General features: G+C 37.6%; 1 protein-coding gene across 2 annotated transcripts in view; it reads right to left on the bottom strand.

Annotated features, from left to right (window-relative positions):
• Positions 1 to 8532: 8532 nt before the first annotated feature.
• Positions 8533 to 22909, bottom strand: part of LOC118766927 — a 239173-nt gene continuing 224796 nt past the window's right edge. For both annotated transcript variants that reach the window (XM_036510796.1, XM_036510797.1), the window contains one exon: positions 8533 to 9352. In XM_036510796.1, coding sequence (XP_036366689.1) covers positions 9015 to 9352 — 338 coding nt within the window. In that variant the 3' untranslated portion in view covers positions 8533 to 9014. The remainder of the gene's footprint in view (positions 9353 to 22909) is intronic.

The raw sequence follows: 22909 nt of genomic DNA, 5'->3' as shown, positions 1-22909 counted from the left end.
CAGTCACAAGATAATGTTTGGAGTAAGGATGCATCCCTGTTGTCATGCATTTGGTCTTCTAATCCAATATGGTATTGGTCACTATTCATTCAAAATCACTGCCAAGTGACAGTAAAAGCTCTGTGTTTAGTTTGCAGCCACCAACATCACACTTGCCAATTTGTATAGTTTTTCTTCTTCCTGATACTGAAGATTCCAATTAGTACCATTTGTCTGTATGAAGAATGTTACACAATGTATGTACTAATTGCATATAGTATTCTTTCTTTCACTGGAGTTTGTCACAGCTGGACTAGAGCACATACACTGATTATTATAGCATTGTAGTTCTTTGTTCTTGGTAGTTTCAACGTAATGATTTTATTGCTTATTGCCATAAACGCTTCTGTGAGCTTTGGTACCAAGTTCTTCCTTATAGAAAATCAAACTTTGAATTTTTTTGTTTACTTTCTAGCTTGCCACTTCAGAAGAACAAATATTCCATATCTCAGTTTGGACAGTTAAAGTCGCCATATCAATGTAGTAAATCTCTTTCCACTGCTCCTAGAATGGTACATCTTTCAGATGTTATGTCATAATATTCCATGAGCTATCATCAAAATTCTTTTGAGTTACCATATATATGTAACAGGAGTGAATATCTTCTCTGCACTTTTCGGGTGCAGTTGGTGCAATCACTTTCCGTTGCTTTTAATAATCCAGATTCTACCAGTCAGAAACAACAGGATGCAAACGTAAAAAATATATATCTACTTTATTCTCTTATGACAGTAACAAATAAGTGGTATCTGGTTCCGCTTGGTATGGCGTGCAAGTCTGAACTTTATCACTGTAGAATTTACAGTGTTCAAATGCAAACAACACTGGTCAAGATGGCGTCCGAATAGGGAGAGAAAATGATGTGGTCTGCAACAAATGTCAGGGGGAAACGAAGATAATATGAAAAGCCTGACTGCTGCTATCAAGTCCGGACAGAGAGAGAGAGAATTACACGTCTGATGCCTTCGGTCGCTGTGTCTCAAGTCACTGCCTACTAGACGCTGGTGGTCAACGTCTTACGCTCCCTTGCCTCGTGGCTAAACTGCCACGTAGGCAAATTCCTTCTTCCGGTGGTGAAAGAGCGCGCACCGTTATATAGGATCACTACAAAGCTCCCCTCCAGTGCCTAAGCACGAACAAAAATTCCTTGTAGTGACCATAAAACTCAAGGTGGATACCAGATAACCAAATAGCACACAAAAATGGCAGAATTTATAATATACATAAGAAATTTACCAAAAAGGAAAAAAAAAAGAGAAAAAATACTCAAAATGAGCAAAAATCAAAAGTGCATGCGTGAATAAGAATAGAGCCTTCCGCTGTAGGGAGCGGAAGGTAGGCAAACCTACAGTTAATAAACTTAGGCGAAGTTAAATCCAACTCCTCTAAAGGTGGTTGGTCCTGCGAAATAGCAGTTAAATCAATTGCTGCAGGAGAGGAAATGGAACTGGCAGATAGATCGCTAGTAACACAAAAGGCAGACAGTGCTTCAGCTGAAAGTGTAAGGTTAGCAAGGTGACAGTGCAAGCATGCTGGTGTGATGCGCGAGACAGATAATTTTCTCTGTTAATTACGTGACCAACAGGGGTCTAACAGGGAAAAAAATTACGCCTAAAACATGGGCGCAGCACATGTGAACATCCGACGTTCTTTGAGTCGGGAAAAAAACTAAGCTAACACAAACGTGTTGCAAAAACAAGGCAGTACACGTGCAGAGCAAAGGTGCATGAATGCAATAGGGCTTGCCAGACCGAAAAACAGCAATGAATATGCCAGTGGTTAATGTAGTAAGGCTGAGGCGGCCAGCCAGTGCTTGAGCGATTATATGCCTCGTTCGTGCAGGAACAAAAGTATGGCATGCTGCCGCATTATAAGAGACAAACAACTTTCTCTATGTATACGTGACCGACCTAAGGTCTTACAGAAATGAGTTGTGTCCACAAAGGCAAATTAGCATGGAAAAACAAGTGAGAAAAGGCATGTGTGACGTATGTATGTGAGAGAGATAGCATTTGTGTGTGTACGTGTGTGCGACAGAAATACAATAAGGTGAATGCGGACAAAAATAAAATACAGCGCATAGAAAAAGTCTCTCAGGGTTTTTCAGACAAGATGGAGTTAATTTACCAGTCCGTAATAGCCTGATACATAATAGCAGTTCGTTCTGTAACAGAATGTTGAGATCACAAATGCAGATGCCGGTTGAACACGTCGTGTAGCGGTTGTGGCTTCAATGCTGTGACAGGTTAAATCGGTACAGAAGATCTCGCAGGTAGACTGTGCTGTTAATCCTTGGTGCGTATACACGAACAGCGTGTGGGCTAAACTTCCGCGAGTTGCTATTTACATATTGTTGAGGTCGACGGTGTTGAAGGCGACGGTGATGAAGGCGACTGTGGTGGACTTGAGACACATTGTTCTTAGTGTTGATGGCGACGAAGATAACGACGACGTGAAGTCGAAAGACGACGACGGCAGAGAAAAGGCATCGTTGATATGATGGCGTCCGTCATTATTGCTGAAGAATAAGAAAGGCTCCTTCTATAACTGTTTGAGGGGACCGGAAACAAATCGTCGAAAGATGAATGCGTAGAGTTGATCGTGTTCATACTAGGCAGAAAAACTGGATTTTTTGTTATTAAGTGATCTCCGGTTTAAGACCAGAATCACGTCGGGGTCACCAGTGTAACGGGAGTGAATATCTTCTCTGCACTTTTCGGGTGCAGTTGGTGCAATCACTTTCCGTTGCAATCACTTTCCGTTCCGTTGCTGCCAGATTCTACCAGTCAGAAACAACAGGACGCAAACGTAAAAAATATATATCTACTTTATTCTCTTATGACAGTAACAAATAAGTGGTATCTGGTTCCGCTTGGTATGGCGTGCAAGGCTGAACTTTATCGCTGTAGAATTTACAGTGTTCAAAAGCAAACAACACTGGTCAAGATGGCATCCGAATAGGGAGAGAAAATGATGTGGTCTGCAACAAATGTCAGGGGGAAACGAAGATAATATGCGTCTTCTTCTATGAAAAGCCTGACTGCTGCTATCAAGTCCGGACAGAGAGAGAGAATTACACGTCTGATGCCTTTGGTCGCCGTGTCTCAAATCACTGCCTACTAGACGCTGGTGGTCAACGTCTTACGCTCCCTTGCCTCGCGGCTAAACTGCCACGTAGGCAAATTCCTTCTTCCGGTGGTGAAAGCACCAACCCCGCACGCGCGAAACAGAAAAGGACGGTGCACGAGCGCGCACCGTTATATAGGATTACTACATATACTATACATGAAGGCAGTGAATAGGGTTTTCATTGGTGAACCTACCTACCACCAAGTAAGAGAGTACTGACAAATTTTGTTCATACTGAACTGTATACAAGTATGTTTGTTCCTTACAAAACACATCTCTTTTAAACACTGTTACTTACAAAAGATTTATCTTTCTGTATCTTACAAAATATTCATATCTTTTTCTTTCTCTTAAAAATGATTCATCTCTTTGTCTGTTCCTTACAAAAGATATCTCTCTATTAAACTATGCTCCTTACTAAAGAATAACTGTCATCTCTCCCTCTCTCTTAAAACACCATTCCTTTCTCTCAGGACTTCTCTTGTTGTTGCTATATTCCTGTCAGATATTCTTGCCCCATCACTCAATATAAATTTTTTTCGGAAATTTTCAGACATTTTTTTGTCTGATTCCCAGCTTTTGTTGTTGTTCTTATCACTTACTTCACTTCTGTTTATTGCTTGACCTCATCTAATGTGGATCACTTTGTAGCTCTTTTATTTATTTATCATATAAAGATGTTCAATGGAACAATTTAATAGATAAACACTTCTTAATGCTTGTTGATTGTTGCTAAATAGTAGGTCTTTTGGATAATTTCATTTTTGATGATATTATTTTGATTAGCATTGTTAATCCATAGCAAATGTTTTATTACAATATTATATAACATAAAATGGCATAAAAGATGTGTATAAAAAAAGTAGTAGATATTTATACAGCAGATATCTTTATATTGTAGATGCTATATGGTAGATTTTTTAAACTATATAGTAGATATCATATAATGTCTCTAAAACCCTATAACAGGTGTTATATTACGTCTGTAAGAGTTAGCACTTCCTTCTCTAAGCTTAGATTAGAAATCGAATCCAAGAATCATCGGTCGGTCGTCAAATACCAATACATGTATAGGCGCGAAATTTAAAGATCCTTTGTTCTGTCAAAAAGTGATTGAGCATCTCCCTTTGACCTGCGACCTCAGCCATATCAGGCGAAGTTCAACTGGACACGCGCTGACCTACTTAGTATGTCTATCTGTTGCAGTATGTCTATCTTTCTAGCTGTTTGAAATATTATAAATACAAAGGGGAAAAACAGAGAAAGACACACAATCGGAGCTGACACACCAGCAGACACCCCGCGTTTTGGAGACGACAGAGAAATGCCTACAGGCTACTGTTCTGAATGATTCATGCACATACCCACACACACATAAACATATTCATCTTTAATATGTGTTCTACACAAGCAATGCGTAGCATTTGCTTACAGTTTTACGCAGGTAAGCAAATATGAATAGTTCTGCGAAGGTGGTAGGGGTCCAACGATATCAATGTGAACGTGCTGAAATCGTGCGTCGGGTTGCGAAAATGAACCGATTGGTGATTTTATGTGCCGGTGGATTTTCGCTTTTTGGCACGCAACACAGCACTTGGTCCATTCTCTGATATCCTTGTTGATACTGGTCCACACAAAACGGGTCGATATCAGCTTTTGAGTGGAGCGAATACCAGGATGTGACAGAGAATGCAGAGCGGAGAAAACTTCTCGACGATATTTTTGTGGTACATAAGGGCGTTGGTAACCAGCGGAGATATCACACCAAATATGGGCTGTGGATGATGGTAGTGGAACATGCTGAAATTTCAGAGATGACGAATTCCGGAGCTTTAGAAGTTCTTCGTCATTCTCCTGGTCAGCTGCAAACGCGCCAGATCAATTGTAGACGTGGTGTAGATAGCATTGATCTGCGCGTGTGAAAGTGCATCGGCTGCTAAGTTGGTCGTCCCTTTGATGTGGCGTATATCCGTTGTGTACTGCGATATGAAGTCGAGGTGGCGGATTTCTCTCGGCGAGTGGCGATCCGGCTTGGTGTTAAATGCATATACTAATGGCTTGTGGTCGGTGTATATGGCAAAATTGGTACCTTCTAGCATGTGACGGAAATGCTTAATGGCCAGGTATGCCGCTAATAATTCCCGACTGAATGTGCTGTATTTGGTTTCCGCGGGTTTTAACCGCTTAGAAAAGAAAGACAACGGTTGCCATATACCGTCAACAAGTTGCTGTAGTACACCTCCAATTCCGGAATCGGATGCATCAACGAGTAAACATCGTGGGGCGTCTGGTTTTGGATAAACCAACATGGTAGCGCTAGATAATGCTTTTTTCAGGGCAGCAAAAGAAGCGAGTTGATCTTCGGTCAGAGCTATATCTGCATTTTTGCAAGTTCGCTGACGTAGCAAATCCGTGAGCGGTTGCGCTATCTCAGTGAGGTGGGGCACGAACCATCGATAGAAATTCGCTTGACCGAGATATTCCCTTAATTTGCGGAGAGATGTGGGTGGTGGAAAATCCACGATGGTCTTGACTTTCTCGGGAAGGGGACAAATTACATTCTTATTGACGATGTGCCCGAGAAAATGAAGGGAAGCAACTCCGAACAAACATTTAGTAGGGTTGATAACAACACCAAATTGATGGAGGCGTTCGAATAGCAGGTGATGGTGTTGGTTATGTTCTTCATCCGAGTTACTGGCCACGAGTATGTCGTCTATGTAGGCATAGACGAAAGGCAAACCTCTAGTCACCATGTTGATAAACCTTTGGAATGTCTGTGCCGCGTTGCATAAACCGAAAGGCATACGCAGGAATTCAAACAGTCCGAAAGGTGTAGTAACTGCTGTCTTTGAGATGTCCGCAGGTTCCACTGGGATTTGGTTGCATGCTCGCACCAGGTCAATTTTTGAAATTTCAGCATGTTCCACTACCATCATCCACAGCCCATATTTGGTGTGATATCTCCGCTGGTTACCAACGCCCTTATGTACCACAAAAATATCGTCGAGAAGTTTTCTCCGCTCTGCATTCTCTGTCACATCCTGGTATTCGCTCCACTCAAAAGCTGATATCGACCCGTTTTGTGTGGACCAGTATCAACAAGGATATCAGAGAATGGACCAAGTGCTGTGTTGCGTGCCAAAAAGCGAAAATCCACCGGCACATAAAATCACCAATCGGTTCATTTTCGCAACCCGACGCACGATTTCAGCACGTTCACATTGATATCGTTGGACCCCTACCACCTTCGCAGAACTATTCATATTTGCTTACCTGCGTAGATCGTTTTTCGCAATGGCCCGAAGCCTGGCCCTTATCTGATATATCAGCAGAAACGGTCACCAAAACGCTGATATCACAATGGGTTTCGCGTTTTGGCACACCCGCAACAATCACCACCGACAGAGGATGTCAGTTCGATTCCCACCTTTTCACCGAGCTGACTCGTCTCCTCGGGTGTAAACACACCCGCACTACAGCTTACCACCCTGCAGCAAATGGCATGGTCAAACGCTTTCACCGCCAACTCAAGGCATCTATCAAAGCAGCTCCAGACAGTTCTCACTGGTTGGAACATCTCCCTCTCATCCTCCTTGGAATTTGATCCACGGTTAATGAAGAACTGGGATATACACCGGCCGAACTCGTTTACGGCACAGCACTCACCTTACCTGGGCAGATGATCGAACCTGTTTCACAAGACTTTCCTGACCCACAACAATATGTGCACCGATTACGGACATCCATGTCGCAGTTATCACCTTCAGGCCCCAGACAACAGAACGTCGTTTCACGAGTCCCAAAAGATATCAACACTTGGATTCATGTTTTTGTGAGGAATGATGGGATACCATCTCAACTTCGACCACCATATTCCGGGCCCTACAAGGTTATCAAAAGAGAACCCAAGTATTTCGTCCTCGATATTGGAGGCAAACGAAATACAGTCTCGATTGATCGTTTAAAAAAAGCTTTCATCAAGGAGGACTTACATTCAGTTCCCTCCTTTCCTCGAACAGACTCAACAACTCCAGCAAACACCACAGATTCTGCACAACCCCGACACACCAAATCAGGAAGAACAGTTCGATGGCCAGCAAGGTTTGTGCAAGTTTTTCGGGTAAGTTCCGAACTCTTAACTTATCCATCTTCCTAAATGAAATGCATACATCAACACATAACTCACATAACAGCATCACCCACATACAAACCCAGAGAATTCAAAGAACATTCGTGTACATAAAGAAAAAAAAAATGAAAACAAAAACGTTGTTCCACATCAACGAAAAACTGTCTGTATGAACATTTACGGAACATTTCACAATCGAACTTTGCCGATGAACATTTCTTTCATTTTTGCATGTACATATTTTTTGTTTTCTCTTTAAAATGTTTTGTGTTCTTGTAAATATATTTTTGCTAACTGTATGTTCACACACATTTACAAGTCATATTCTCATGTGTGCTATCACTCGATCTTTTTTGCCACTGAAAGACACCTTGCCTCTATTAGACCTCTAGTGGGTCAAGTAATCAATAGACGCACATCTCTTTCAACGCGCCAACATATTTCTGCCTGGGCACAAATACATATTGCCCACCATATAGCACATACAAACAGTAAACCTTTGATTCATATTTTTATTGTTCATTTGTCTGTTACAATGTGTAAATTTTTTCTGCATACACACAAAAAATAACATTTCCAATATCGTTCGATCTCTGTGGCTTTCTCACTAGAAGGGGGGTAGTGTAAGAGTTAGCACTTCTTTCTCTAAGCTTAGATTCGAAATCGAATCCAAGAATCATCGGTTGTCAAATACCAATGCATGTATAGGCGCGAAATTTAAAGATCCTTTGTTCTGTCGAAAAGTGATTGATCATCTACCTTTGACCTGTGACCTCAGCCATGTCAGGCGAAGTTCAACTGGACACGCGCTGACCTACTTAGTATGTCTATCTGTTGCAGTATGTCTATCTTTCTAGCTGTTTGAAATATTATAAATACAAAGGGGAAAAACAGAGAAAGACACACAATCGGAGCTGACACACCAGCAGACACCCCGCGTTTTGGAGACGACAGAGAAATGCCTACAGGCTACTGTTCTGAATGATTCACGCACACACCCACACACACACAAACATATTCATCTTTAATATGTGTTCTATACAAGCAATGCGTAGCATTTGCTTACAGTTTTATGTAAATAAATCCCTTTTTAATCATGAAACAGTTTATGTATTTATTAATACACACACACATCCACTACACGTCATATATATTATATAGCAGGTGTCTTTAAAACCATATCCATCTATTTTTTTAATAGATGTTTTTTAAAACTATGTTGTAGGTATAGGTATTGTTATAAAAATGTCTTTATTGCTGATGTTTTTGAACTGTAGAATACATGGCTAAAGTTTCAAGTCAATGATGATTGTCGGTTATTTTGGGTACATGATGCCTGCATTTAATAGCCCTCGCTCATCTCTGGTAGGCACTACTATCATTTGTAACAGATGTTGATAAATACTGTGACTGCCACTGTCAATGATTATGATGATGATGATGAAGCAGAAACTGTGGCAGTGGTAGAATTGTAAACAACAAACGTTTTTGGCTCTGAGAGTTTACCAAGCATTATTACATTGTGTATTGTTTGTCTCTGATTTATAAGTTGTAAATCTTTAACACTGTTAATTATTATATTGGGTATCTCAAAAATGGAAATGAACAAATGTCTTATAAAAAAAATGGTGAATTGAAAGAAAGGATGAGTGAGAAAAAGAAAAAGTAGATGAAGATGTTAAGTGGAAGAAAGCAAACATGACTGTAAGAATGATTAATTAAAATTAGTCAGACAGTCCAGGGTGAGTCCTCTGTTTTCATTATGTCGGTTGAGAATCAATGAGGCAAGATCATTGAAACCAAGCTCATTTATTCCCTGTACTAATTCATTCACAGCCTCTTCAGCTTTCCCTGGATGGTTCCTTTTCCAGTAAAGCAGAATCTTGTAGTTGACATCTCTTGTAGTTAGGCGACCAGCTAGAGCATCAAAACCAATTCCACTTATACTGCTATCTGAAAGTCCTAAGTGAGTTGCCAATGCTATTGCGTCAGGTATAACGCAAGCTAGATTCATTAAACTTCGACCTGACAAGACACTAGATGGCCGATCAACTAGAAAGAAAAAGAAAGAAAAATGAAACAATAACAATAATAATAATGGTTTCAAATTTTGGTGGAGGGGACAAGTCAATAACATTGACCCCACTAAGAAGAACAGATATTCCCACGAAGTACATTAAACATTTTGTCTACCAGCTTGCTGTCCTAATAATAATAATAATAATAATAATAATAGTAATAACCGTAATAATAAAGATAGTCCACCATGACTAATGCACATCATGGACTTGTATCAGTGAGCTCCCTGTGATGAAAGACTAAATCTGAGATCATCGCCCAGCAGGATTTAAGAAACCACAAAAAAAATTAAAGAAAATTATGTTTCAATGTAAGTTATTCCAGGAAACCAAAATACTTATTTTATATATGAAGTATAGTTTCTTCCAGATGTCTTACCACAGCAAAACATGCTTGCAAGTGTAAACAACTCGAGGAACTGTGAGATCCATATACAACAGAACTGTGAACAAAACTGTGAGTATAAGAATTAATCACATGCAGGCACCCATGCCAACCCCCTTTGCTTGTGAAGACATGTTGGGGCAAGCGAAATCGAAATCGAATTGAACCAGCCAGGATCCCTGGTCTGGTGGTGCGTAAAAAGCGCTATCCGACTCGTGGCCGATGCCAGCACCGCCTCGACTGGCTTCCGTGCCGGTGGCACATAAAATACACCAATCTGACCGTGGCCGTTGCCAGCCTCGCCTGGCACCTGTGCAGGTGGCACGTAAAAAGCACCCACTACACTCACGGAGTGGTTGGCGTTAGGAAGGGCATCCAGCTGTAGAAACATTGCCAGATTAGACTGGAGCCTGGTGCAGCCTTCTGGCTTCCCAGAACCCCGGTCGAACCGTCCAACCCATGCTAGCATGGAGAACGGACGTTAAACGATGATGATGATTCCCATTTCTACACATAGGCACATTTATGTTTCTTGCTTGTACATCAAGAAATGTTTATACAATTCACACATGGGCACTTACAAGCCTCCACATGTGAGCAAAGCAAACAAACCTCGACCACATGGTATTTAAATGACTTTAACAGAAGATGAATTTCATTCTGTAAACCTTAAGCAATCATGACACAAAAGAAGCCTCAGCACACATCCAAAGTCAGTGTTTTGTCAAAAAGTTAACACTGAACAGATGGACCCATTTTAGAAGAAGGTAGAAAGTTCTGGAGTGATATTTGGGATAATGGGGATGCTGTATGGTTAAAAAAAGTGAGGGAAGAAGTAGTCAGTGAAAAGCAGCCAGATCTAAAACTAATTAGTGCATTTATGAGTAAAGTGTATGGAAGAATGCCAAATTGGAAGGGCTCAGAACCAGACTTAGTTCAAGGGTAAGGGTACTGGTCAAAGAAATTCATGGGAGACTGAGGGAACAACTTCAAGATTGTTTGGAAACATGGAAAACGGATGCTAAACGATGATGATGAGGAGGAGGAGGAGGACTCATCCCTAATTGGATGACTAGAGGGAGAACAGTATTCCTTATAGAAAACAAAAGCAAGGGCAATATAGCTAGTAATTATAGACCAATCACTTGCTTATTATTAGTGTAGAACTGTTTACAGAAATGCTCTCTGAAAACATTTATGAGCACTTTGACAGCGCTTTCATCGACTCTAGTGGAGTTTTCAAATTGAACTTTTGCAGGAATTTTGTCTCTTTTTATAGTATTCTCCCCATTCCTCACCCTCTTGTACTATCTTATATCTCTGCCCACCCCTACACACTCAATAGTACTATAAAAAGAGTCAAAATTCCTGCAAAAGTTCAATTTGAAAACTCCACTAAAGTGGACGAAAGCGCTAATATATGATATATCTCTTATTATAAAAGGCAGATTTTATCTGCCTCCCTTTGTCTCTTATAGAAATCTACAATATAGGATTTCTTCAATTACAATTTATCTAGCATTTTTAAGAGTAGAATGCATCAGGTCGTGCCAGGTCCAGTTTTTAAAATTTCAACCCCAATTAAGCAAAATTTAGAGAAAACTCACATTGTGGTGTGTAAGTCAAGTGCTTTTCTTAGTGTGGGCTATAGCACACGCACACACACACAAAAAGGGAGCGATCTGATTCACTCACGCTATCACTCTAATTTCTACGACTTTCTCTTTGCAAGTTTGCAATGATTAAAGTGAAACTATTTCTATAAAACGAGAGAAGTGTACCTTAAACCACTAGTAAAAAAAAAAACACAGCAAACAGAAACAAATAAATACATAACGATTTACTCCTCACACAATTTCTTCAATTAGAGTTTACCCATGATTTTTCAAAGTACTTCCATTGGGTCATGCCATACAAAATTTCTTTCAATTTTACCCCCAATTAAGACAAAATTCGAAAAAACTCAATATTTTAACATTTCACTCCGAAAGCATTGATGTACATGTGTGTGTGCGTGAGTGTGTGTGTGTCATTCCTCACACACACGCATACACATACATATATGACAGTGACAAACACAAACGTTTCAAACAACTACATACAAACACGTGTGTGTTTGTTATTAGTAAAAAAGGCGCCAAAACACAACTCACTTCTTATTCCAACACATTTGCAAAGACACACGGACGGTCGAATTGCTATAACAATACAGAAAAGGTAAATTGGTTTTTATTTTACTTTCTGTCGTTAAATTTTGGTAGTATTAATTGGCGAGCCGAGCTTGCAGTATGAAACAGTGTTTATGTATAAACAGACGACACTTATATATAGTTATTAATAAATGTATGCATCCGTTTAAAAGAAAAACCAAAAAATATTTTATTCTTTATAAATGTTGTGTTCAAAATAACATTTTCTTTTAAGAATGTGTATATAACAAAGTATGTGTATATAACTATGTGGCTTATATCTTTATATATAAAAGTGAAGTTGTGTGTCTGTCTCCTACGATTTAGATTCCTAACTACTCCCACATTTTGTGATGCAGTGTAACCAAAACCGGGTATCTTATAGTCATGATTCATATTGAACCCTTCTGGGTATTAGCGTACGTCTACGATGAGTCTACGATTTAAAAAAAATTTACCATCATATTTTTCCATTTTAATGCATTTTTTCGCTATTATATAAGGGAAGTAACTCTCTAAAAATATCTACGATGTGTCAACGATTTAAAAAAAAATTTACCTTAATTTTTTTTCCATTTTTAATGCATTTTTTTTCTATTTTTTGGCTATAACTCTCTAAAAATGCTTATATAGTTATTTCCCTTACAAACTCAGGCAATGCCGGGCGATACTGCTAGTGATTTATAAAAACATGTAACATACTAATAAATATCTGTAAATATAAAACCATCCAGATTTCTGAGTACCTCATTTCTTCTAATAAATATATATATATATAAACAATGCAAAGCGCATTGTGACCAGCAATGTGTAGCAACATCTGATAGCCTGGTTGGTCACGATGATATATATACATATATATATATATATATATATCTAAATATATAAAACTGAGAATGTGTGTCTGTCTGTCTGTCTGTCTGTGTGTTTCCCTAAAACTTGAGAACTACACAACCAATTTAATTCAAATTTTACACATGTAGTTTCATGGGCAAAAAAAATGTTCAACTTCTTGCCTAGAGCGAACCTATAGCAATATAATATCTTCTCCACTATTTCAGTATTATGTGTTAAAAGTGAAACAAAAACATTTCTCTATTTTATATCAGATACTTTCACTTTAACAATAAAAATAATAATAACAATTGAATTATATGTAGTAAGTAATAATTAAAATCAAACTAAAGTATAATATAATCATAACATAACAAAAGTAAAAACAGCAATTGGTATAAAATTGCATCAATGACTTGAACTTGAATAAGTGGTTTCACATGAATGGAATAAATTAAAAATAAAATTAACATGCAGAAATGGAATAGTCCATTAAATTAAAGAAAAGACTATTGTCTATAAAGTATACAATGTAGAGAAAAAAAAAGATTTGGACACCTGAAGGAAAGCACCATCGAAAAGTGTCTTGGTGCGACTATGAAAGATATCAAGTATCTAACCAGAGGCGGTAAATTCACCACAATAGAAGCAAGGTTCGAGTCAACGGAGCGTGCAAGGGAGTACTTGACTCGAACCTTGCAAAGTGGAAATATTTTATTTTACCTTTATATCTGGGACGTCCCGGATAAAAATTTAAAACGTCCCCCCAGAAGTAGAGGTAGGCTGGATTGTAGCCACACTTCTATACAAGAGGGAGGACAAGATACAATTGATCGAAATTGCAAGAGACGGGTCTACAATTCCAGTCTGTTATATATTTTGAGTATTGTTATCACTAGCGATATCAAGATATAACTTTGTATATAAATAGATGTACACATATATATACACATATATACATGCACTAGCACTATGACCCAGCGTTGCCGGGTCATAATGCTAGTATATATATATATATATATTATATATATATATATCTAAATATATAAAACTGAGAATGTGTGTCTGTCTGTCTGTCTGTCTGTGTGTTTCCCTAAAACTTGAGAACTACACAACCAATTTAATTCAAATTTTACACATGTAGTTTCATGGGCAAAAAAAATGTTCAACTTCTTGCCTAGAGCGAACCTATAGCAATATAATATCTTCTCCACTATTTCAGTATTATGTGTTAAAAGTGAAACAAAAACATTTCTCTATTTTATATCAGATACTTTCACTTTAACAATAAAAATAATAATAACAATTGAATTATATGTAGTAAGTAATAATTAAAATCAAACTAAAGTATAATATAATCATAACATAACAAAAGTAAAAACAGCAATTGGTATAAAATTGCATCAATGACTTGAACTTGAATAAGTGGTTTCACATGAATGGGAATAAATTAAAAATAAAATTAACATGCAGAAATGGAATAGTCCATTAAATTAAAGAAAAGACTATTGTCTATAAAGTATACAATGTAGAGAAAAAAAAAGATTTGGACACCTGAAGGAAAGCACCATCGAAAAGTGTCTTGGTGCGACTATGAAAGATATCAAGTATCTAACCAGAGGCGGTAAATTCACCACAATAGAAGCAAGGTTCGAGTCAACGGAGCGTGCAAGGGAGTACTTGACTCGAACCTTGCAAAGTGGAAATATTTTATTTTACCTTTATATCTGGGACGTCCCGGATAAAAATTTAAAACGTCCCCCCAGAAGTAGAGGTAGGCTGGATTGTAGCCACACTTCTATACAAGAGGGAGGACAAGATACAATTGATCGAAATTGCAAGAGACGGGTCTACAATTCCAGTCTGTTATATATTTTGAGTATTGTTATCACTAGCGATATCAAGATATAACTTTGTATATAAATAGATGTACACATATATATACACATATATACATGCACTAGCACTATGACCCAGCGTTGCCGGGTCATAATGCTAGTATATATATATATATATATATATATATATATAAGGAAGGCTAGTTTATGGGATAGCTTTATGGCATATCATCAGACCCCAAAACCTGTTGGCCTATGGTCACTTCAAGACTATGGAGAGGGAAAAGCCTCGCTACTGAAGGTAAACAATTGGGGATTATCTCCTTTTGCTATTGGCTATTGACTTCTGGATGTGCCACCATCTTGTGAGCTCCAAAAAGCTAGCAGGAATCTTCTAAAATGTAAACATGGCCTAAAGATCTCCATTCTGGAGTAGAGGATGTTCCCTGGTTTGAGTTATGCATTCAGCTATGCATAACTTGCAATGCTTCATCCCATTGACCGACAAAGGGCCAGGGGTCTCGAGGATTTTCCATGAGATCAAGTTTGGGATCCCATCATCTCTTAGTTGCCAGACTTGTTTAGTCCCATTGAGAAATCTGTACATACATGAATTTTATTGTTTTTTTTTGCATACACTGTTGGAGATGCCCAATCTGAATAGTTGATATTTTTAGCCACTCCTATTTTTTCCACTCTCTCTAATTCTTTATTCACTTGTTCAAGTGTTGCAAATGGTACATTATGTTTGGGTTTGAAAACTGGTAATGAATTTTCTTTTACCTGAAATTTTTGCTTTAAATTTATTACACCAACCCAACTCATACAAAAAATATCAGGGAACAACCTTTCCACTTCTTTTTCAAATTTTCTGTCTCAGTATTAGAACTAGTACACAACTCCATTACATTTTTTCAAAAATTATTTATGGATAAACCCCATAAGTTGAACAGTTCCATCGAGTCAGTTTCAAAAAAGTTACTCATAAGCTTTTGCTTTTATAGACTTAGCATGAAATGTAATGTTACAGATAACTTTGCCTTAAAAAATTAATTTAATCCTTGAGATACCACATGCAGTCTTTGAGGTTTTCTGTTGTATAGATTCCCTGATTGTCTTTCATGTGTTTTCATTAATTAAAGTAATGTCACTACATGTATCTATCTATAATTTTACATTTATATTATTCATTTTTATGTACTCAAATTTCCTTTGAATCTCATTTGCGATTCTTGTTGCCGATAAACTGTTTACATGATTTTTCTGTTGAACCTGTAGCAAGTAGCCATTTTTAAATAAGGTGCCAATTTGTGGTAGCTGGCAATATGACGTAATGTCGTATTGCCGAAGAAATATTATTGTCGTTTTTCCATTGGTTAATATAACTGCTCATACAGGGATTCTAAGAAGTAGTTAAAGAATATTTGTATGTAATTTCGATTCTTTAAAGTCAAGTTGAGCAGTTATAAAAACCCTGAATTTTGGGAAAAACTTCAGTGTTTGTTGGATGTAACTAAACTCCACAACACTCACTCCTTTGAGACATTGGTGATTTTTCATGCCATGTCCAAGGAAAAACTCAACAAACCATTTTCTAGGTTTTGTTTTACATTGTGATTTTTTATGACCTATCAAACCACATTTGAAGCATTTTCAATTTTTATAAGAACTGTCGAATCTGTAGCATAATTCTCCACATTCAAAACATGGGTTAATTTTCTGCTTTTCATTTCTTACTTTCAGTCACACCGACTGAATATGAGAGCAGTTTCACATTTCAATTTGTTCTGTGTCATGCCTTAGGTTTATTATTCTCTGGTATTCTGCAGATATTTCTTGTAGTGTTGGGTTCTGATTCTGCTCTAATTTAGTCAGAATTCGGTTATGACTTTCCACATATTTCTTTGCTGTTAAACCTCGCATGAAAATTAAGCATTTAAACATATCTGGTGTTAGTTAATTAATTTTAAATCTCTCACATTCCCTATTAATGATTCCAGCATATGTAATAAAATCTTCATCCTCTTTTTTTTTGTAATATTCATGCATTGCCAGCACATATTAAATAAAGAGCTTTTTTCATGGAAAATCTTTGGTAGAATAGTCACTGTTTCCTCAAAACAGACTTGACCTGGTTTCTTTGGTAATATGTAATTGCAATATTTTTCATGCTCAGCTGGTGCCAACTTTCTTAAATAAAAACCAAGTTTTTTTCTCATATTGCCAGCATTCTTCTCTAAAAATTTTCTCATACCTTCTAAAGTAAGCAGAGAAGATAATACCCTACTCTGGATTATATGCAAACTCTCTGATTGAGTTTGTGACAGTGTCAGGGGTGAACGAACTAGATGTATTTTCTGTTTTCTTCTGTATCAGTTGTACTAACAGTCGTTGCTGTTTCTGTAATTGAATTATTGAAGTTAGTAAACCTTTCAAGCAAAAATTGACCCAGCATGAGCTTCAAATAATCTTGTCCCCAAAAATGTTATGACATGTGTATACACATCAGGTGTAAAATAGTATTACACAAATAAATAGTTTGTTGTAGTTATCAAAAAATAACCTATCACAGAAATATATGTTAACTTGGAAAGTACTCTGTACTATATGAATGTAGGTACAATACTCAGTATTCACTGTTCAACTCCTGGCTGTTAAACCAACACAGTCGAACTAACACTGTCAACTACCTTCTTGACAGTTCACTCAGTACTTATTTATTGTAATTGGTTAGTCCACCTTCAGTCACGTAGGGGTGTTCAGAATTCTCCCATAACAGCTGATGAATAGTGAGAAAGGGTAAGAAGGATACAAAGTAAGAGATGGGTCATAGATTTCTTTTTTTAGTTACCCGAATAATGATCTTTAGATTAACCATGTAATTTTATGTAAAACATCCTTAAAAAGTTTTTATACGCTTTTATATAATTTTGGTCAGTTGTAAAATGCAGATTGATTATAAGATTATATACATTTGTATAAGGAAGGCCTTGTTCATAATGTGTTCATGTGAATATGTGTATACAGGAAAAATTTTATTGAGGAATATGTTGTGGTTTGTTTTTTTAAACTATAGTGCATACGATGTGATTTATATCTGTATCTGAAAAAGCAAAATTTTTATGAGTCTAACTGATCTGGACTTGGAAGTGAAGATATATTCCAAGTAATGTCTAGATGCTGAATAGGTTAACAAAATATGCATGTTATCAGAAGTGAAGCTTATGAGTGTCTATCTAGCTATGATTTGTGTCAAAAGTATTTTAAGTGATGACTACATTATGTGAAGCTGTGTAATGCAAGTGCCTATTTAAGATTGGGCTGTGTCGAGTGCATTCCAGAATAAGTGTTACCTTTATGGTATTATCCTAGCGTGGGAAGAATTTTCTTGAATTTTGATGTGGACTAGTATGAATTTATCAACATGTCAGCATATATTAAAATATTTCTTGTGCTTAGGCAGTTGCAAGAGCTTTTCAACTTTTCCAATATATGTCCCTCCTCCATTGTGCAAAGCTGATGCTTTCTTTTTCTGTTGATGTTACAGCCTGGATCCATTGAGAATTTTCTACTTAACATTTTAATTTGTATTAATTTCACTCAGATTCCAGGTACATTTAATCAATGTTATGAAAGTCTTTTTGTCGATGTAACTGAAGGATACATTGTAATTACAAAATCTTTGCTTGAATTTACTTTCTACCATAAATATGTAATGTTTACTCTCAACTGGTTGCTGTAGCATGGTGGTGCAACATCAAACATGATCAATTATATCCCATTTAAAGGACTTGTTTTAACCTTCACACCCAAACAGCATGGATACTAATGTCACTTAGTTATCAACCCCACCAAAGCCAAAGATTTTTTCTGGAGTCTTTTTATTTCTAGTAGTGTGCTATGGTTTTCCAAAACCACACATTTTACTGTTCTTCAGAAGAGTTGTTCTGGTGGCATGTTTGAGATTTTTACTGGGAAAATTCTCTGCCCTAGGTAAATCAGTTGATATTGAATATTCTTCAATTCTTTTTGGGACAGTGGAGAGCTTCTGGGATAGGGTTTCGGAGTGGAAAATAACTTGGATACATCTGAATGTTTTGCTATATGTTTCTTAAACAGGTTTAGCTTGGTTTGAAAATATGCATTCTTAATTGTGTCATTTCTTCGATAAGCATCTATACAGAATTGTTTTTCTTTCCGTTTGGTCTAAAAGATGTTGTAGTATACTGCAATACATAAGCATAATCTTTCTCTGCCACTAGTCTGTTGATATGTTCCTCTGCCTCTTCTAAATTCTTATACTTTTAATCAGGTGAGATAAAGTAAAAAATCATTAGTGATCTTGGTAAAAAAAATTTTTTAAATGCTGTTTTCACTGCTGCCTCTGCTGTTATTAGTAGCATTGTGGCACAGTTGCTATTGCTTTTTATTGCAGCGATAGTGGTGGTTTTGTTTGTGCTGTTTACAGCTGACAATATATGATTTGCTGCTGGTGATTTTGTGAATGTCTTTGATTGATATGTCATTGCTCTTGCTGTTGCTACTGTCATTATAACTGTTGCTGGTGTTGTTACTGTTGTTGTTGCTACTGATACTACTGCTACTATTTGTAAGTAATTACTTTTACATCTGCAGTATTGTATGGAAAGAGATGATGGTGAAAGATAGCTTTACCATCAAAACCTTCTACAACCCACTCTTGTTAACCGGATGAAAAAGTTGATGCCCTTTCAAAAAATCCTCCTTCTTTTAAAATGTTGTCCTGCAGGATGAGTTACATAAATGGTTGATCAGTCCCTTAGTTGACCCTGTCTGGTCAATTAAGAAACAAGGCAAGACAATAAAATTAACAAAAGTAATTTTCTGAAAAGGCACAAACTCATGGAACTTCCAAAACACATTTTGGAAGCTCCATGAGCTTGATGATAAACAAAACAACAATGATGATGATAATAATAAACGTTTCAAATTTTGGTACAAGGTTTGCAGTTTTAGGGGTAGTGGGTTAACTGATTACATTGATCCCAGTACATGACTCTGAAAGAATGAAGATAAAGTTGACTTTGACAGCATTTGAACTTGAAACATAAAGCTGGAAGAAACGCTGCTAAACATTTTGCCTGATGTGTTAATTATTCTACCAACTTATTGCCTTGGGGACTTCTAACACATGAAAAGCCAAAAATATAGCTCCGAAAATTACCTAGTAACATCAGGGAAAAAATAATAAATGAGACCCCAAAACACTGACAAAATGTTGAACCATAACTGACTAGGTAATAGTCATTAAAATTTATTTTTATCTCCCACTCATAAATAATGTATTATAAATGTTTACAATATCCAATATTCTCACATGTGTAAACATGATCATCAGTATATGGTTCATATCAACTACAGACCACCTCCATCCCCCACCATCAAGCAGAAGAAATTAAAAATAAATAAAGAAAATACCTGTACTATGCTGTACTACAGCATCAAGCTGTAGAAACATTGCCAGATCAGATTGGAGCCTGGTGCAGCCTTCTGGCTTGTCAGCCTTCAGTCAAATCATCCAACCCATGCCAGCAAGGAAAGCAGACGTTAAATGACGATGATGATGACATACATACATACAATACATACTTGGAGAAAGTCTTTGACATGGTCCCCCGATCCCTTATCTGGTCGGCGATGTGGAAACTGGAGAGTGACGAATGGTTACTGGAGAGTGACGAATTCTGCACTATACAGAGGGGCCATTAGTAAGGTTAGGATTGGCAATGAGTATAGTAAAGAATTCCACATAGAAGTAGGGGGTCCACTAAGGTTCAGCCCTCAGTCCCCTTTTATTCATCATAGTCCTCCAGGCAATAACAGAGGAATTCAAGACAGGATGCCCCTAGGAGCTCCTCTATGCTGATGACTTGGCCCTCATAGCAGAATCACTACTAGAACTAGAAAAGAAATTTCAGGTGTGGAAGCTAGGTTTAGAATCAAAAGGCCTTAGAGTCAATGTAGCAAAGACTAAAGTTATAGTAAGTATGAAGGTGAACTCAGGTAGGTGGCCCTGCTCGATCTGTAGAAAAGGTGTAGGTAGAAACTCCTTAAGATGTACCCAGTGTAAGATATGGATGCATAAGAGGTGCAGCAACATCAAAGGAAAATTAACCAACATAGCGCAAGCTATCAACTACTTCTAGATAGCTTTCATGTGCGGCAGATGCACAGGTGCAATAGACACTACAGATACTCAGAAAACAGATTCCATAACACTCCAGGGGGAGAAACTAGAAGTGGTTGATAGCTTCTGCTACCTAGGTGACCAAGTTAGTAGTGGAGGTGGATGCTCAGAGAGTGTCTAGAATAAGAATAGCCTGGACAAAGTTTAGAAAGCTTCTACCCCTACTGGTGACAAAGGGTCTCTTGCTCAGAGTGACAGGTAGATTGTACGACGCATGTGTGCAAACTGCCATGCTTCACGGCAGTGAAACATGGGCTATGACTGTGGAGGACATGCGTAGGCTCAAAAGAAATTAAGCTAGCATGATCCGCGGGATGTGTAATGTCAGTGTGCACACACGACAGAGTGTAGTGCCCTGAGAGAAATGATGAAGCATCGGATGTGGCGTGCAAGAGAGACGTTTGCACTGGTATGATCATGTACTGCGGATGGATGAAGAGAGATGTGTGAAGAAGTGCCACTCCCAAACAGTTGAAGGAATCCGGGGTAGAGGTAGACCCAGGAAGACATGGGATGAGGTGATCAAGAATGACCTTTGAACGTTGGGCCTTACAAAGGCAATGACAAAAGACCAAGACCTCTGGAGATACTCTGGAGATATACTGTGACTGTGAAGACCCGACAAATAATGTGAGTTCATGGCTGTTTCCTGCACCAGCTTCACCAGCTTCACATAGCCAGCCCCAGCCCATCCAAAGTACCTTGGATCACAGGACGACCTGCTGTGCTTAACTTGGATCGTAGGGTGACCTGCTGTGCTTGAGGAGACCTATTGAATCAAGTACATCAACATCAAAATAAAAATCAAATGGAAATTGTAGTTGTGATACTCATGCCGCTGGCATGTAAAAAGCACCAACCAATCGTGACCATTGCCAGCCTCCCCTGGCCCCTGTGCTGGTGGCACGTAAAAAGCACCCACTACACTCACGGAGTGGTTGGCGTTAGGAAAGGTATCCAGCTGTAGAAACAGTGCTAGATCAGACTGAAGCCTGGTGCAGTCTCCTGGCTTCCCAGACCCCGGTCGAACCGTCCAACCCATGCTAGCATGGAAAATGGACATTAAATGAACGATGCCGATATATATATATATACACACACATATACATGGACGTTGATGTAATCAGTTAGCACACTTATCACGAATATAAGAGGTGTGGGTTTGATTTCCATGCATACTAATACCTACTTTTTTCCATCAAGGACTTATATGCCCCAATATTAAACTATTTTCTTTATGCTTATAATTATTATCATCATCATCATCATTATTATTATTATTATTATTATTATTATTATTATTATCATTATATTTATGTGTGTGTCTTTGTGATTGTCATTCACTCCACCATTGCTTGACAACTGGCGTTGGTTTGTTTACATCCCCATGATATAGCAGTTCAGCAAAGTGAGGTTGATAAAATAAATACTGGGGCCAACAAAATAAGTACAGGGGCCACCCTTCAAAGTGGTGTCCCAGCATGACTGCACTCTAGTGACTGAAATAAATAAAAGAAAGATAAAAGATATATTACTGAGCTCCAATAAACTAACTAACTTAAGAAGATACATTCTTAAGAATACATTACAAGAACACAAATAATGATCATTGTTTTATCTCTATTTTTTTTTTTTTTTTCACATTCTCAGTACTGATATTGTTATTAGGTATTCTAACAAGCAAAGTAAAGAAGGAAACAACAAACCAAACTCTAAAATTGCACAATAATGACCAAAAATACCAAACCAGAATGAAAAGAAATATGAAGTAGATCTTAAAAAAGAAAACTCTAAAGTGGAATTCTTGATCATGATATTCTAAAAATGAGTATAATTCAAGAATAGAACAATAGAAATTTTTACTATGGACAAAAGCAACTGAAAAGTGAATACTTCCTCAGATCCACTCAAACAGGAGTATCAAAACAAACCCAAGCAAATATTATGGAGAACAAATATTTAGGAAAAGAAAATAAGAGGAAGTATCTGTCAATTCTTCTTGAAATCAGTAACAAAACAACACCAATGAGCAATAAGAAAGAGAAACAACTACTACAGA

This window comes from Octopus sinensis, linkage group LG18 (assembly GCF_006345805.1).
Source record: "Octopus sinensis linkage group LG18, ASM634580v1, whole genome shotgun sequence".
In the NCBI taxonomy this organism is placed as follows: domain Eukaryota; kingdom Metazoa; phylum Mollusca; class Cephalopoda; order Octopoda; family Octopodidae; genus Octopus; species Octopus sinensis.
Note: the sequence above shows the minus strand (reverse complement) of the source record. Positions and strands in the feature narration are given on the sequence as shown.